We start from the raw sequence: 14,689 nt of genomic DNA on the forward strand, positions 1-14,689 counted from the left end.
TTTTTTTACTTTTTTTTTTTTAATTCAGGGACCTCCCAGATTTTCTGACCCTTTTTTTTTTATTATTATTTTTTTTTAATTCAGGGACCTCCCAGAGTTTCTGACCCTTTTTTTTTTATTTTTTTTTTTTAATTCAGTGACCTCCCAGAGTTTCTGACCCTTTCTTTTTTATTATTTTTTTTTTAAATTCAGGGACCTCCCAGAGTTTCTGACCCTTTTTTTTTTTTTTTTTTTTTTTTTTAATTCAGGGACCTCCCAGAGTTTCTGACCCTTTTTTTTTATTTTTTTTTTTTTTAATTCAGGGACCTCCCAGAGTTTCTGACCCTTTTTTTTTTTTTTTTTTTTTTTAATTCAGGGACCTCCCAGAGTTTCTGACCCTTTTTTTTTATTATTTTTTTTTTAATTCAGGGACCTCCCAGAGTTTCTGACCCTTTCTTTTTTATTATTTTTTTTTTTAAATTCAGGGACCTCCCAGAGTTTCTGACCCTTTTTTATTTTTTTTTTTTTAATTCAGGGACCTCCCAGAGTTTCTGACCCTTTTTTTTATTTTTTTTTTTTTTAATTCAGTGACCTCCCAGAGTTTCTGGCCCTTTTTTTTTTATTATTTTTTTTTAATTCAGGGACTTCCCAGAGTTTCTGACCCTTTTTTTTTTATTATTTTTTTTTAATTCAGGGACCTCCCAGAGTTTCTGACCCTTTTTTTTTTTTTTTTTTTAATTCAGGGACCTCCCAGAGTTTCTGACCCTTTTTTTTTTTTATTTTTTTTTTTTAATTCAGGGACCTCCCAGAGTTTCTGACCCTTTTTTTTTATTTTTTTTTTTAAATTCAGGGACCTCCCAGAGTTTCTGTCCCTTTTTTTTAATTTTTTTTTTTTTAATTCAGGGACCTCCCAGAGTTTCTGATCCTTTTTTTTTTATTTTTTTTTTTTTTTAATTCAGGGACCTCCCAGAGTTTCTGACCCTTTCTTTTTTATTTTTTATTTTTTTTTTAATTCAGGGACCTCCCAGAGTTTCTGGTCCTTTTTTTTAAATTTTTTTTTTAATTCAAGGACCTCCCAGAGTTTCTGACCCTTTTTTTTTTATTTTTTATTTTTTTTTTAATTCAGTGACCTCCCAGAGTTTCTGACCCTTTTTTTTTATTATTTTTTTTTTAATTCAGGCACCTCCCAGAGTTTCTGACCCTTTCTTTTTATTATTTTTTTTTTAATTCAGGGACCTCCCAGAGTTTCTGACCCTTTTTTTTTATTATTTTTTTTAATTCAGGGACCTCCCAGAGTTTCTGACCCTTTTTTTTTTTTTTTTTTTTTTTTAAATTCAGGGACCTCCCAGAGTTTCTGACCCTTTTTTTTTTATTATTTTTTTTTAATTCAGGGACCTCCCAGAGTTTCTGACCCTTTTTTTTTATTTATTTTTTTTTTAATTCAGGGACCTCCCAGAGTTTCTGACCCTTTTTTTTTTTTTTTTTTTTTTTTTAAATTCAGGGACCTCCCAGAGTTTCTGACCCTTTTTTTTTTATTATTTTTTTTTAATTCAGGGACCTCCCAGAGTTTCTGACCCTTTTTTTTTATTTATTTTTTTTTTAATTCAGGGACCTCCCAGAGTTTCTGACCCTTTTTTTTTTATTATTATTTTTTTTTAATTCAGGGACCTCCCAGAGTTTCTGGCCCTTTTTTTTATTATTATTTTTTAATTCAGGAACTTCCCAGAATTTCCCCCTCACATTTCCAACCCCGTGACAAACACAACCCCCACCGAGGTGACACCACCGAATATTTCATCACTTCCCGACACAAAAATCCCGAAAAATCACATCCAGGATGTCGTTGGCACCCACGTGCCCCGTGATCCTGCCCAGCTCCCGCCGGGCCACCCGCAGCTGCTCGGCGGCCACCGCCAGGTCCCCCGTGTCGCCGGTGTCGCCGATGATGTCGCCGAATCGCGACAGCGCCGCCGCGCACGCCCCCAGGTGGCGGCTGTGCCGGCTCTGGGTCAGGCTGGGAGAGCCCAGAAGGGGATTCCCGCAGCTGGGAAATGGGAAAAAATGGGTGGGAAGGGGAAAAAAGGGTGGGAAATGGGGATAAAGGGTGGGAAATGGGAATAAAGGGTGGGAAATGGGAATAAAGGGTGGGAAATGGGAATAAAAGGTGGGAAATGGGGATAAAGGGTGGGAAATGGGGATAAAGGGTGGGAAATGGGAATAAAGGGTGGGAAATGGGATTCCCGCAGCTGGGAAGGGGGATAAAAAGGTGGGAATGGAAAAGGGATGGGAAATGGGAATAAAGGGTGGGAAATGGGATAAAGGGTGGGAAATGGGAATAAAGGGTGGGAAATGGGAATTCCTGCAGCTGGAAATGGGGAAAAAGGGTGGGAAATGGGATAAGGGATTGGGAAATGGAAATTCCTGCAGCTGGGAATGGGGAAAAAGGGGTGGGAAATGGGGATTTCTGCAGCTGGAAATGGGATAAAGGGTGGGGAAATGGGATAAGGGGTGGGGAAAGGGGATAAGGGATGGGAAAAGGGGTTTCCTGCAGCTGGGAAGAGGATAAGGGGTGGGAAATGGGGATAAGGGGTGGGGAAAATGGGATAAGGGGTGGGAAATGGGATAAAGGGTGGGAAATAGGATCAGGTGTGGAAAAGTGGATTCCCCCCCCACCTGGAAAAGGGGATTAGGGATGGGAACGGGAACAGGGACAGGAACCACAGGAGGAAACCAGGCAGCCCAGAGCACCCCAAACCCCAGCAGGAGGATTTTGGGACCCCCCCCCAGGACTCACAGCTGCGCCAGCTGCTGCTCCAGCAGCTCCAGCAGCGCCCCCAGCCCCTCGCCCGTCTTGCAGGACAGGAGGGTGACAGGGTGGCCCCGGGCGCGGGTGGCACGGGGGGACACGGCCCGCCCCCCCCCCAGCAGGTCGGCCTTGTTGAGCACCAGCACGCAGGGGGTGCCGGGGGGCGGCGCCAGCGCGGCCAGGGCGGCGCCCAGGGCCCCCGGGGTGGGCGACACCGAGGTGGCATCGAGCACTGCCAGCACCAGGTCAGCCTGGCACAGCCTGGGGACAAGGTGGGGGTGTCACCTTTGGGCTGAGATGTGGGGGACACCCCAAAAAACCACCCCAAACCAGCCCAAAATCCCCCCAAAACCGCCCCAGAGCAAACACAGCCCCCAGGGCCCCCGGGGTGGGCGACACCGAGGTGGCATCGAGCACTGCCAGCACCAGGTCAGCCTGGCACAGCCTGGGGACAAGGTGGGGGTGTCACCTTTGGGCTGAGATGTGGGGACATGGCCAAAAAACCAGCCCAAAGCTCCCCAAAACCATCCCAAAACCATCCCAAAACCACCCTAAAACCACCCCAAAGCTCCCCAAAAAACCTCCCCAAAGCTCCCCAAAACCTCCCAGGATCCTCCAGGCTCATGCACCAGGTCAGCCTGGCACAGCCTGGGGACAGCGAGGTGTCATCACCTTTGGGACGAGATGTGGAGATACCCCAAAAAACCACCCCAAAACCATCCCAAAAACCCCAAAACCGCCCCAGGGCAAGCACAGCCCCCAGGGCCACCGGCATGGGTGACACCGAGGTGGCATCGAGCACTGCCAGCACCAGGTCAGCCTGGCACAGCCTGGGGACAGCGAGGTGGTGTCACCTTTGGGCTGAGATGTGGGGGACACCCCAAAAAAACCACCCCAAAACCACCCCAAAGCTCCCCAAAAACCTCCCAGGATCCTCCAGGCTCATGCACCAGGTCAGCCTGGCACAGCTTGGGGACAAGGTGGGGGTGTCATCTTTGGGTCTGAGCTGTGGCACACCCCTGAAATCACCACCAAACCACCCCTAAAACCCCAAAATCCCCCCAAAACCACCACAAAACCTCCCCAAAACCACCCCTAAAACCCCAAAATCCCCCCAAAACCACCCCTAAAACCCCAAAATCCCCCCAAAACCACCTCCAAACCTCCCAGGACCCTCCAGGTCAGCCTGGGGACAAGGTGGCAATGTCACTTTTGGGTCAGTGGGGACACCCCAAAAACCCCCCGAACTCCCCCCAAAATCACCCCTAAAACCCCAAAATCCCCCCTAAGCCACCCCTAAAACCCCCCAAACCCCCCGAAACCTCCCAGGACCCTCCAGGTCAGCCTGGGGACAACGTGGCAGTGTCACCTTTGGCTCAGTGGGGACACCCCCAAAACCCCCCCAAAATCCCCCGAACCCCCCCAAAACCCCCAAAAAAACCCCGAACCCCCCCAAAACCCCCCAAAACCACCCTTAAAACCCCAAAATCCCCCCAAAACCACCTCCAAACCCCCCAAAACCTCCCAGGTCAGCCTGGGGACAAGGTGGCAGTGTCACTCTTTGGGTCAGCGGGGACACCCCAAAAACCACCCCAAAACCCCCCAAACCACCCTTAAAACCCCAAAATCCCCCCCCAAACCACCCCTAAAACCCCAAAATGCCCCCAAAACCAACCCTAAAACCCCCCAAACCCCCCGAAACCTCCCAGGACCCTCCAGGTCAGCCTGGGGACAAGGTGGCAGTGTCACCTTTGGGTCAGTGGGGACACCCCCAAACCCCCCAAAACCCCCAAAACCCCCCAAAACCCCCCCAAAGCCACCTCCAAACCCCCAAAAACCTCCCAGGTCAGCCTAGGGACAATGTGGCAATGTCACTTTTTGGGTCAGTGAGGACACCCCAAAAACCCCCCAAAACACCCAAAACCACCCCAAAATCCCCCTCAAACCACCCCTAAAACCCCAAAATCCCCCCAAACCACCCCAAAATCCCCAAAACCACCTCGAAACCCCCTGAAACCTCCCAGGACCCTCCAGGTCAGCCTGGGGACAAGGTGGCAATGTCACTTTTTGGGTCAGTGGGGACACCCCAAAACCCCCCAAAACCACCCCAAAATCCCCCAAACCACCCTTAAAACCCCAAAATCCCCCCCAAACAACCCTAAAACCCCAAAATCTCCCCAAAACTACCTCCAAACCCCCCAAAACCTCCCAGGTCAGCCTGGGGACAAGGTGGCAGTGTCACTCTTTGGGTCAGCGGGGACACCCCAAAAACCCCCCAAAAACCCCCAAACCCCCAAAACCTCTCAGGTCAGCCTGGGGACAAGGTGGCAATGTCACATTTGGGTCAGTGGGGACACCCCAAAAACCACCCCAAAACCCCCAAAACCACCCTTAAAACCCCAAAATCCCCCCCCAAACCAACCCTAAAACCCCAGAATCCCCCCAAAACCACCTCAAAAACTCCCAGGTCAGCCAGGTCAGCCTGGGGACAACGTGGCAGTGTCACCTTTGGGTCAGTGGGGACACCCCAAAACCCCCCCAAAACCCCCCCAAAATCCCCCAAACCACCCCTAAAACCACCCTTAAAACCCCAAAATCCCCCCAAAACCACCTCCAAACCCCCCAGAACCTCCCAGGTCAGCCTAGCACAGCCTGGGGACAACGTGGCAGTGTCACCTTTGGGTCAGTGGGGACACCCCTAAAACCCCCCGAAACACCCCAAAAAACCTCCCCAAACCCCCCCGAACCCCCCGCCCTCACCGGTCCCGGGCCCGGGTCACCCCCTCCCGCTCCAGGGGGTCTCTGGCCGCCCGCAGCCCCGCGGTGTCGCTGAGCAGCAGCGGGAACCCCCCGATGTCCAGCGGCACCTCCAGCACGTCCCGCGTGGTGCCCGCCAGGGGGGACACGATGGCGGCCGGGCGGCGGCCTGGGGACAGCGAGGGACACCCATGGGTGGCACAGAGCCCTGGGGACAGCGAGGGACACCCCGGGGGTCGGGCACCCACGGGTGACACAGAGCCCTGGGGACAGCGAGGGATTGTCCCAGTCCCCCCCACCCATGGGTGACACAGTGCCCTGGTGACACCGGGAATGGCTCCCTGTGAATTTTGGGAATCATCCCCACCTATGGGTGCCCTGGGGACACCGGGAACAGTTCCCTGTGAATTTTAGGAAATTATCCCCACCCATGGGTGACACAGTGCCCTGGTGACACCGGGAACGACTCCCTGGGGGATTTTGGGAATCATCCCCACCCATGGGTGCCCTGGGGATACCGGGGACAGTTCCCTGTGAATTTTAGGAATCATTCCCACCCATGGGTGCCCTGGTGACACCGGGAATGACTCCCTGTGAATTTTGGGAATTATCCAAATCCCTCCACACCAGTCCCCACCCACGGGTGTCACAGTGCCCTGGTGACACCGGGAACAGCTCCCGCGGGATTTTGGGAATTATCCCCACCCATGGGTGCCGTGGTGACACCGGGGATGACTCCCTGTGGATTTTGGGAATTATCCCACCCACGGGTGCCCTGGTGACACCGGGAACAGTTCCCTGGGGGATTTTGGGAATCATCCCCACCCATGGGTGCCCTGGGGATACCGGCAAGGGCTCCGGCGGGATTTTGGGAATTATCCCCTCCCTTCCCCACCCATGGGTGACACAGTGCCCTGGGGACACCGGGAACATTTCCCTGTTAATTTTGGGAATCATCCCCTCCCTTCCCCACCCATGGTTGCCCTGGGGACACCGGGAACAGTTCCCTGTGGATTTTAGGAATTATCCCACCCATGGGTGCCCTGAGGACACCGGGAACGACTCCCTGGGGGATTTTGGGAATCATCCCCACCCACGGGTGCCCTGGGAACGGCTCCCTGTGAATTTTGGGAATCACCCCGTCCCTTCCCCACCCACGGGTGCCCGGTGGAAGGTTTTGGGGTGCCCCGCACTCACACAGCAGGTTGAACAGGCTGCTCTTGCCCGCGTTGGGGGGCCCGGCGATGACGGCGCGCACCCCCGCCCGCAGCCGCTCCCCGCGCCGCCCGTCCCGCAGGTGGGCGCGGATCTCCCGCTCCAGAGCCCGCACCGAGCCCGACACTGCGGGTGGGAAATACCCACAGAGACCCCTGTCCCGATCCCAAATACGGGAAAATACCCGGAGAGAGCCCTGACCCGATCCCAAATACGGGAAAATACCCGGGAGAGCCTGAGCAGATCCCAAATACAGACCCCTGTCCCGATCCCAAATACAGACACCTGTCCTGATCCCAAATACGGGAAAATACCCGGAGAGACCCTGACCCGATCCCAAATACGGGAAAAATACCCACAGAGACCCCTGTCCCGATCCCAAATACACATCCCTGTCCCAATCCCAAATACAGACCCCTGTCCCGATCCCAAATACAGACCCCTGTCCTGATCCCACAGACCCCCTGTGGATCTCCCGCTCCAGAGCCCGCACCGAGCCCGACACTGCGGGTGGGAAAGAGGTGGGAAATACCCACAGAGACCCTGTCCTGATCCCAAATACGGGACAATACCCGGAGAGACCCTGTCCCGATCCCAAATACAGACCCCTGTCCTGATCCCAAATACAGACACCTGTCCCGATCCTAAATACAGACCCCTGTCCTGATCCCAAATACAGACCCTGTCCTGATCCCAAATACAGACCCCTGTCCTGATCCCAAATACGGGAAAATACCCGGAGAGACCCCTGTCCCGATCCTAAATACAGACCCCTGTCCTGATCCCAAATACAGACCCCTGTCCCGACCCCAAATACGGGAAAATACCCACAGAGACCCCTGTCCCGATCCCAAATACGGGAAAATACCCGGAGAGAGCCCTGACCAGATCCCGAATTTGGGGAAATACCCGGAGAGAGCCTGAGCAGGGCACGAGTTTGGGAGATACCAGAGAGAGCCTGTCCTGATCCCAAATTTGGGAGACACCCGAGAGACCCTGAGCAGGGCCCGAGTTTGGGAGAATACCCACAGAGACCCTTGTCCTGATCCCAAATACAGACACCTGTCCTGATCCCAAATACAGGAAAATACCCACAGAGACCCTGTCCTGATCCCAAATTTGGGGAAATGCCTGGAGAGACCCTCTGTCCTGATCCCAAATTTGGGAGAATACTCACAGAGACCCCTGTCCCGATCCCAAATACAGGAAAATACCCACAGAGACCCTGTCCCGATCCCAAATTTGGGAGAACACTCACAGAGCCCCTGTCCTGATCCCAAATTTGGGAATAGAACACGGGGAGTGACCCCACGTCCTGACCCCAAATACGGGAATAAAACACTGGAGAGGGGACACAGCTGTGACACTGAGGGGACACAGAGGTGACACAGGTGACACTCAGGTGACACAGGTGACACAGGTGACACTGAGGTGACACACAGGTGGCACTGAGGTGACACAGGTGACACTCAGGTGACACTGAGGTGACACAGGTGACACTGACGGGAGGTGACACAGGTGATACACAGGTGGCACAGGTGTGACACACAGGTGTGACACTCTGAGGTGACACAGGTGACACAGGTGTCCCGCTCTCACCTTGGGACAGCACCTGCTCCCCCACACCGTCATCCTCGCTGAAGTCGATGAACGCCTCGATGTGCGCCAGCGCCTGCAGGGGGACACAGGGACACAGGGACACAGGGACACTGAGGGGACACAGGGACACTGAGGGGACACAGGGACACTGAGGGGACACTGCGGGGACACAGGGACACAGTGACACAGGGACACACGGGGACACAGGGACACAGGGACACTGAGGGGACACTGCGGGGACACAGGGACACAGTGACACACGGGGACACATGTGGACACTGTGACACTGCGGGGACACTGTGACACTAAAGGGACACTGCAGAGACATGGGGACAGCCCAGGCTGCTGGCCACCAGCAGGGTTTGGCAACCATGAGCAAGCTTTGGTAGCCACGAGCAGCGTTTGGTAGCCACCAGCTGGCTTTGCTGGCCATGAGCAGGATATGAGCAAGCTTTGGTGGCCACAGGCAGCGTTTGGTGACCACGGGAGGGTTTGGTAGCCACGAGCATGGTTCGGTAGCCACGCTCAGGCTTTGGCAGCCCTGCAGGGAGCCCCACTTGGGTCAGGGTTCGGTAGCCACGAGCAGAGTTTGGTAGCCACGAGCAGAGTTTGGTAGCCACGGGAGAGTTTGGCAACCACGAGCATGGTTCAGTAGCCACGAGCAGGCTTTGGTAGCCACGAGCAGAATTTGGTGGCCACGGGAGGGTTTAGTAGCCACAAGCAGCGTTTGGTAGCCACGCTCAGGCTTTGGCAGCCCTGTAGGGAGCCCCACTTGGGTCAGGGTTTGGTAGCCACGAGCAGAGTTTGGTGGCCACAGGAGGGTTTGGCAGCCACGAGCACGGTTCAGTAGCCATGAGCAGTGCTTGGTAACCACAAGCAAGTTTTGGTGGCCACAGAGGGTTTGGTAGCAATGAACAGTGTTCAGTAGCCATGAGCAGGCTTTGGTAGCCACAAGCAGAGTCTGGTGGCCAGGGGAAGGTTTGGTGGCCACGGGAAGGTTTGGTAGCAATGAGCAGGGTTTGGTAGCCACCAGCAGAGTTTGGTAGCCACAAGCAGGTTTTGGTGGCCACAGAGGGTTTGGTAGCCACGAGCAGGATTTGGTGGCCACGGGAGGGCTCGGTAGCCACGGGAGAGTTTGGTAACCACGAGCACGGTTCAGTAGCCACGCCCAGGCTTTGGTAGCCACACTCTGGCTTTGGTAGCCACGAGCACGGTTCGGTAGCCAGGCTCAGGCTTTGGTAGCCACGCCCAGGCCCGGCAGCCCCACCTGCGTGAGGACGCGGCTCCAGGCGCCGTAGAGCTGGCCCAGCTCGCCCCGCAGCTGCCGCAGGGCCTGGCGCCGCTGCGCCTCCGTCTCCGCCCCCAGCAGGTCCCGCAGCCCCTCGGCCGCCGTCAGGTCCAGCTTGCCCCGGCGGAACGCACGGAGGGAGAACTCGCCCGGCTCGGCCGGACGGAGCCCGGGCAAACGGCCTGGGGGAGAGGGTGGGATGGGATGGGGGGTCCTGGGGGGTCCCCGGGAATGGGGGGATCCTGGGGAATGGGGGAATGGGGGGATCCCTGGGAATGGGGGATCCTGGGGATGGGGGATCCCGGGGAAATGGGGGAATCCCAGGGGAAATGGGGGAATTGGGGAATGGGGGGATCCCGGGGAAATGGGGGGATCCTGGGGAATGGGGGGATCCTGGGGAATTGGGGAATCCTGGGGAATGGGGGATGGAGGAATGGGGGGATCCCGGGGAATGGGGGGGATCCTGAGAAATGGGGGAATGGGGGGGGTCCCGGGAAATGGGGGAATCCTGGGGAAATGTGGGAATGGGGGAATGAGGGGATCCCGGGGAATGGGGATCCCGGGGAATGGGGGCATCCTGGGAATGGGGGGATGGAGGAATCCCGGGGGAATGGGGGGATCCCGCAGGAAATGGGGGGATCCTGGGGAATGGGGGAATGGGGGGAATCCTGGGAATGGGGGGATGGAGGAATCCCAGGGAAATGGGGGAATGGGGGGATCCCGCGGGGAATGGGGGGATCCTGGGAATGGGGAATCCTGGGAATGGGGGGATCCCGGGGGAATGGGGGGATAATGGGGGAATGGGGGAATGGGGGGATCCTGGGTATGGGGGAATCCTGGGGAATGGGGAAATGGGGGGATCCCGAGGGAAATGGGGTGGGGAGGGAGGGAGGGAGTGAGGGGATTATCGGGGTGGAAACGGGATGGGGGAAAGGGAAAAGGGGAAATGGGATGGGGAAGGATCGGCCAGAACCCTCAGGATCCCAAATGGGAAAACACAAAGGGGAAAGGAGGAAAAAAGGGAAGTTTGGGGTGGGGAAGGATCAGGATACGATTGAAAAGGGACATTTTGGGGTGACCAGGAGCTCACCCAGCGCCCCCAGCACCCCGCTGACCACGGCGGGCCCCCCGTGCACGTGCAGCTCAGCACAATCCTCCCCGGTGAAGCTGTGGGGTCCTGGGGGGCACAGGGGGGGGTGGGCACCCCGAAATCCCCTCCCCGCCCTGGCACCCCCAAAACGGCGTCTGGGGACACCCCGATCCCAAATGGGGGCTGTGCCAGTGCCCCCCAAACCCCCACGGGGCACTGAGACCCCCAATTCATCACCCAGACCCCCCCCAAACCCCAAAACTGTGAACCCCAAACCCAAATTTGTCCCCCCAAACCCCAATTTGTGCCCCCCAAACCCAAAATTTGTCACCCCAAAACCCAAATTTGTGCCCCCCAAACCCCCAGGGGGCACTGAGCACCCCCCAACTCATCACCCAGACCCTCCAAACCCCGAAATTTGTCCTCCCAAACCCCAATTTGTGCCCCCCAAACCCAAAGTTTGTCACCCCAAAACCCAAATTTGTCCCCCCCAAACCTAAATCTGTCCGCCCCAAACCCCAATTTCCCCCCAAACCCCATTTCCCCCCCCAAACCCCAAACTTTTCCCCCCCCAAACCCCAATTTCCCACCCCCAACCCCCAATTTCCCCCCAAACCCTATTTTTACCCCCCCAAACCCCAACTTTTCCCCCCTCAAACCCCAAATCCATCCCCCCAAACTCCAATTTTCCCTCCCCAAACCCCAATTTCTCCCCCCCAAACCCCATTTTCCCCCCCCAAACCCCAATTTCCCACCCCCAAACTCCAATTTCCCCCCCCCAAACTCCAATTTCTCCCCCCAAAACCCCCAATTTTTCCCCCCCAAACCCCAAATCTCCCCACCTGGGAACCAGATCACCATGGACCCCTGAACCCAGACCCCCCAAACCCCGTTTTCCCCCCCCAAACCCCAACTTTTCCCCCCTCAAACCCCAAATCCATCCCCCCAAACCCCAATTTTTCCCCCCCAAACCCCATTTTTAACACCCCAAACCCCAAATCCATCCCCCCAAACCCCATTTTCCCCCCCCAAAACCCCAAATTTTTCCCCACCAAACCCCAAATCCATTCCCCCAAACCCAAATTTCCCCCCCCCCAAACCGCAACTTTTCCCCCCTCAAACCCCAAATCTCCCCACCTGGGAACCAGACCACGAAGGACCCCTGAACCCAGACCCCCCCAAACCCCATTTTCTCCCCCCCAAATCCATCCCCCCAAACCCCCAATTTCCCACCCACAACCCCCAATTTGCCCCCAAACCCCATTTTTCACCCCCCAACCCCAATTTCCCCCCTCCCAAACCCCAATTTCCCCCCCAAATCCCAAATTTCCCCCCCCCAAACCCCAATTTCCCACCCCCAACCCCCAATTTCGTCCCCCAACCCCCAATTTCGTCCCCCAAACCCCAAATTTCCCCTCCCCAAACCCCAATTTCCCCCCCCCAAACCCCAATTTCCCACCCCCAACCCCCAATTTCCCCCCTAAACCCCAAATTTCCCCCCCCAAACCCCAATTTCCCCCCCCCAAACCCCAATTTCCCCTCCCCAAAACCCCATTTTTCCCCCACCTGGGAACCAGACCACCAGCCCCCTGTCCAGGGTCTCTCCGGTGCGGGGGTCCCGGATGCTGCGCAGGGCCAGGACCCTCGGGGGGGGCACCCCGGGGGTCCCCGCCAGGCTCTGCAGCGCCCCGAAGCTGCCGGGGCCGCTGGCCCGGATCACGGCCACGCCGCAGCGCCCCGGCGCCGACGACAGCGCGAAGATGGTGGCACCTGGGGTGGCACCTGGGGTGGCACCTGGGACACCTGGGGTGGCGCCTGGGGCGACAGCTGGGGCACCTGTGTGACCTGGGGCACCTGGGGCACATCTGTCACCTGTGTGACCTGGGGCACCTGTGTGACCTGTGTGACCTCTGTCACCTGTGTCACTTGTGTGACCTGGGCAACCTCTGTCATCTGGGGCAATACCTGGGGCACCTGTGTGACCTCTGACACCTGTGTGACCTCTGACACCTGTGTGACCTGGGGCACCTCTGTCACCTGGGGCGGCACCTGGGGAACCTGTGTGACATCTGTCACCTGTGTCACCTGGGGCACATCTGTCACCTGTGTCACCTGGGGCACCTGTGTGACCTGGGGCACCTGGAGCACATCTGTCACCTGGGGCACCTCTGTCACCTGGGGCACCTGTGTGACCTCTGACATCTCTGTCACCTGTGTCATCTGTGTGACCTCTGTCACCTGTATCATCTGTGTGACCTCTGTCTCCTGTGTGACCTCTGACACCTGTGCCACCTGTGTGACCTCTGTCTCCTGGGGTACCTGGGACAACTGGGGCACCTGTGTGACCTGGGGCACATCTGTCACCTGGGGCAACACCTGGGGCACCTGTGTGACCTTTGTCACCTGTGTGACCTGGGGCACCTGGGCCCCCTGAGACACCTCTGTCATCTGGAATACCTGGGACACCTGTGTGACCTCGCACACCTGTGTGACCTCTGTCACCTGTGTCACCTGGGACACCTGCGACACCTCTGTCACCTAGGACACCTGTGTGACCTCTGACACCTGGAACACCTGGGGCACCTGTGTAACCTCTGACACCTCTGTCACCTGTGTGACCTGTATGACCTCTGACACCTGTGACACCTGTGTGACCCGTGTGACCTCTGACACCCGTGTGACCCGTGTAAACTCTGACACCTGTGGCACCTCTGACGTCACCTGTCCCCGCAGGTGTCACCGCGCAGCTCAGGGGACGCGCCCACCTGCGGGAGGGGAAGGGAGGGGAGGGTCGGGGTCGTTCTGGGCACAGAGGGGGAGAGACCCTTCCCCAGGTGAGACCCTCCCCAGGTGAGACCCTCCCCAGGTGAGACCCTTCCCCAGGTGAGACCCTTCCCCCGGTGAGACCCTGTCCCCCCATGTCCCTCATGTCCCCCCATGCCCCCCGTGTCCCCCATGTCCCCCCCGTGTCCCTGTGCCCCCCGTGCCCCCCTGTCCCCCCGTGTCCCCCCGTGTCCCCCATGTCCCCATGTCCCCCCATGTCCCCCTGTCCCGCCATGTCCCCCCTGTCCCCCCGTGTCCCCCCGTGTCCCTGTGTCCCCCCGTGTCCCCCAATGTCCCCCCGTGTCCCCCGGCCCCGTCACCTGCCCCGCGCCGCCCTCACGACCCCGCTCAGCGCCATCACCGCGCGCCCTCCTGGCCCCGCCCACCGCCGCACGCCATTGGTCGGTACCCACGGAGGGGGCGTGGCCACACCGAACCCGCACCTCTGATTGGTCAATCCGTAACAATGGCCGCGCCCTTTCCCCAGCGCTTCCGCCCATCAACGCATCCTATTGGTCAATACACATCGAGGGGCGGGGCTAGGGGTGAAACGCGGGTTCTGATTGGTTAACACACAAACATGGCGGCGCCCTGGTGAATCCGTACAGACACGGGGGTCCCCGCGTGTCCCCTCGGGGTCCCTCCGCCCGCGCCCCCCGGGCTCGTCCCGCACCCCGCGGGGCCACCGGGCTGCAGCTCGCCCCTCTCGCTCCCTCCCTTCCAGCCGCTGCTCGCCCTGGCTGTCCTGCGTCCTGCTCTTCATCCTCATCATCCTCATCCTCATCCCATCCTGCTCCCATTCCTCGTCTTTATCCCACATCCCTTCCTGTTCCCAGCCCATACAGACTGGGACAGACTGGGACAGACTGGGACAGACTGGGAATACCTGGCAGGGACAGACTGGGATACATTGGAACAGACTGGAATACACTGGGACGGACCGGGATGGACTGGGATGGACTGGGATAGACTGGGAAGTGTTAGCTGGGACACAGACTGGGACAGACTGGGATGGATTTGGAATCCATGGAAGGGACAGACTGGGATACACTGGGACAGACTGGGATGGCCTGAGAATCCCACAGGGACAGACTGGGACAGACTGGGAATCCGTGCCCCCAGCCCCCATTCC

The 14,689-nt window shown here is 57.2% G+C and overlaps 1 protein-coding gene across 1 annotated transcript; it reads right to left on the reverse strand.

Moving 5' to 3' along the window:
• Positions 1-1,623: 1,623 nt before the first annotated feature.
• GTPBP3 (GTP binding protein 3, mitochondrial) lies at positions 1,624-13,924 on the reverse strand. Its single transcript, XM_056512382.1, has 11 exons — positions 13,878-13,924; positions 13,099-13,499; positions 12,838-12,972; positions 12,301-12,579; positions 10,735-10,821; positions 9,624-9,826; positions 8,357-8,429; positions 6,740-6,883; positions 5,546-5,711; positions 2,774-3,046; positions 1,624-2,023 (listed from the first exon to the last, which is right to left on the reverse strand). The coding sequence occupies exons 1-11, from the start codon at positions 13,913-13,915 to the stop codon at positions 1,777-1,779; spliced, it is 2,046 nt and encodes a 681-aa protein (XP_056368357.1). The 5' UTR covers positions 13,916-13,924; the 3' UTR covers positions 1,624-1,776.
• Positions 13,925-14,689: the final 765 nt, after the last annotated feature.

This window comes from Oenanthe melanoleuca, chromosome 28 (assembly GCF_029582105.1).
Source record: "Oenanthe melanoleuca isolate GR-GAL-2019-014 chromosome 28, OMel1.0, whole genome shotgun sequence".
In the NCBI taxonomy this organism is placed as follows: Eukaryota; Metazoa; Chordata; class Aves; order Passeriformes; family Muscicapidae; genus Oenanthe; species Oenanthe melanoleuca.

Coding starts and splice junctions, on each gene's coding strand:
- GTPBP3 (XM_056512382.1), bottom strand. CDS start 13,915: ATGGCGCTGAGCGGGGTCGTGAGGGCGGCGCGGGGCAG. Junction 3,047..5,545: donor GTGACCCGGGCCCGGGACCG/GTGAGGGCGGGG, acceptor CCTTGTCCCCAG/GCTGTGCCAGGCTGACCTGG. Junction 2,024..2,773: donor GAGCAGCAGCTGGCGCAGCT/GTGAGTCCTGGG, acceptor CCCATTTCCCAG/CTGCGGGAATCCCCTTCTGG.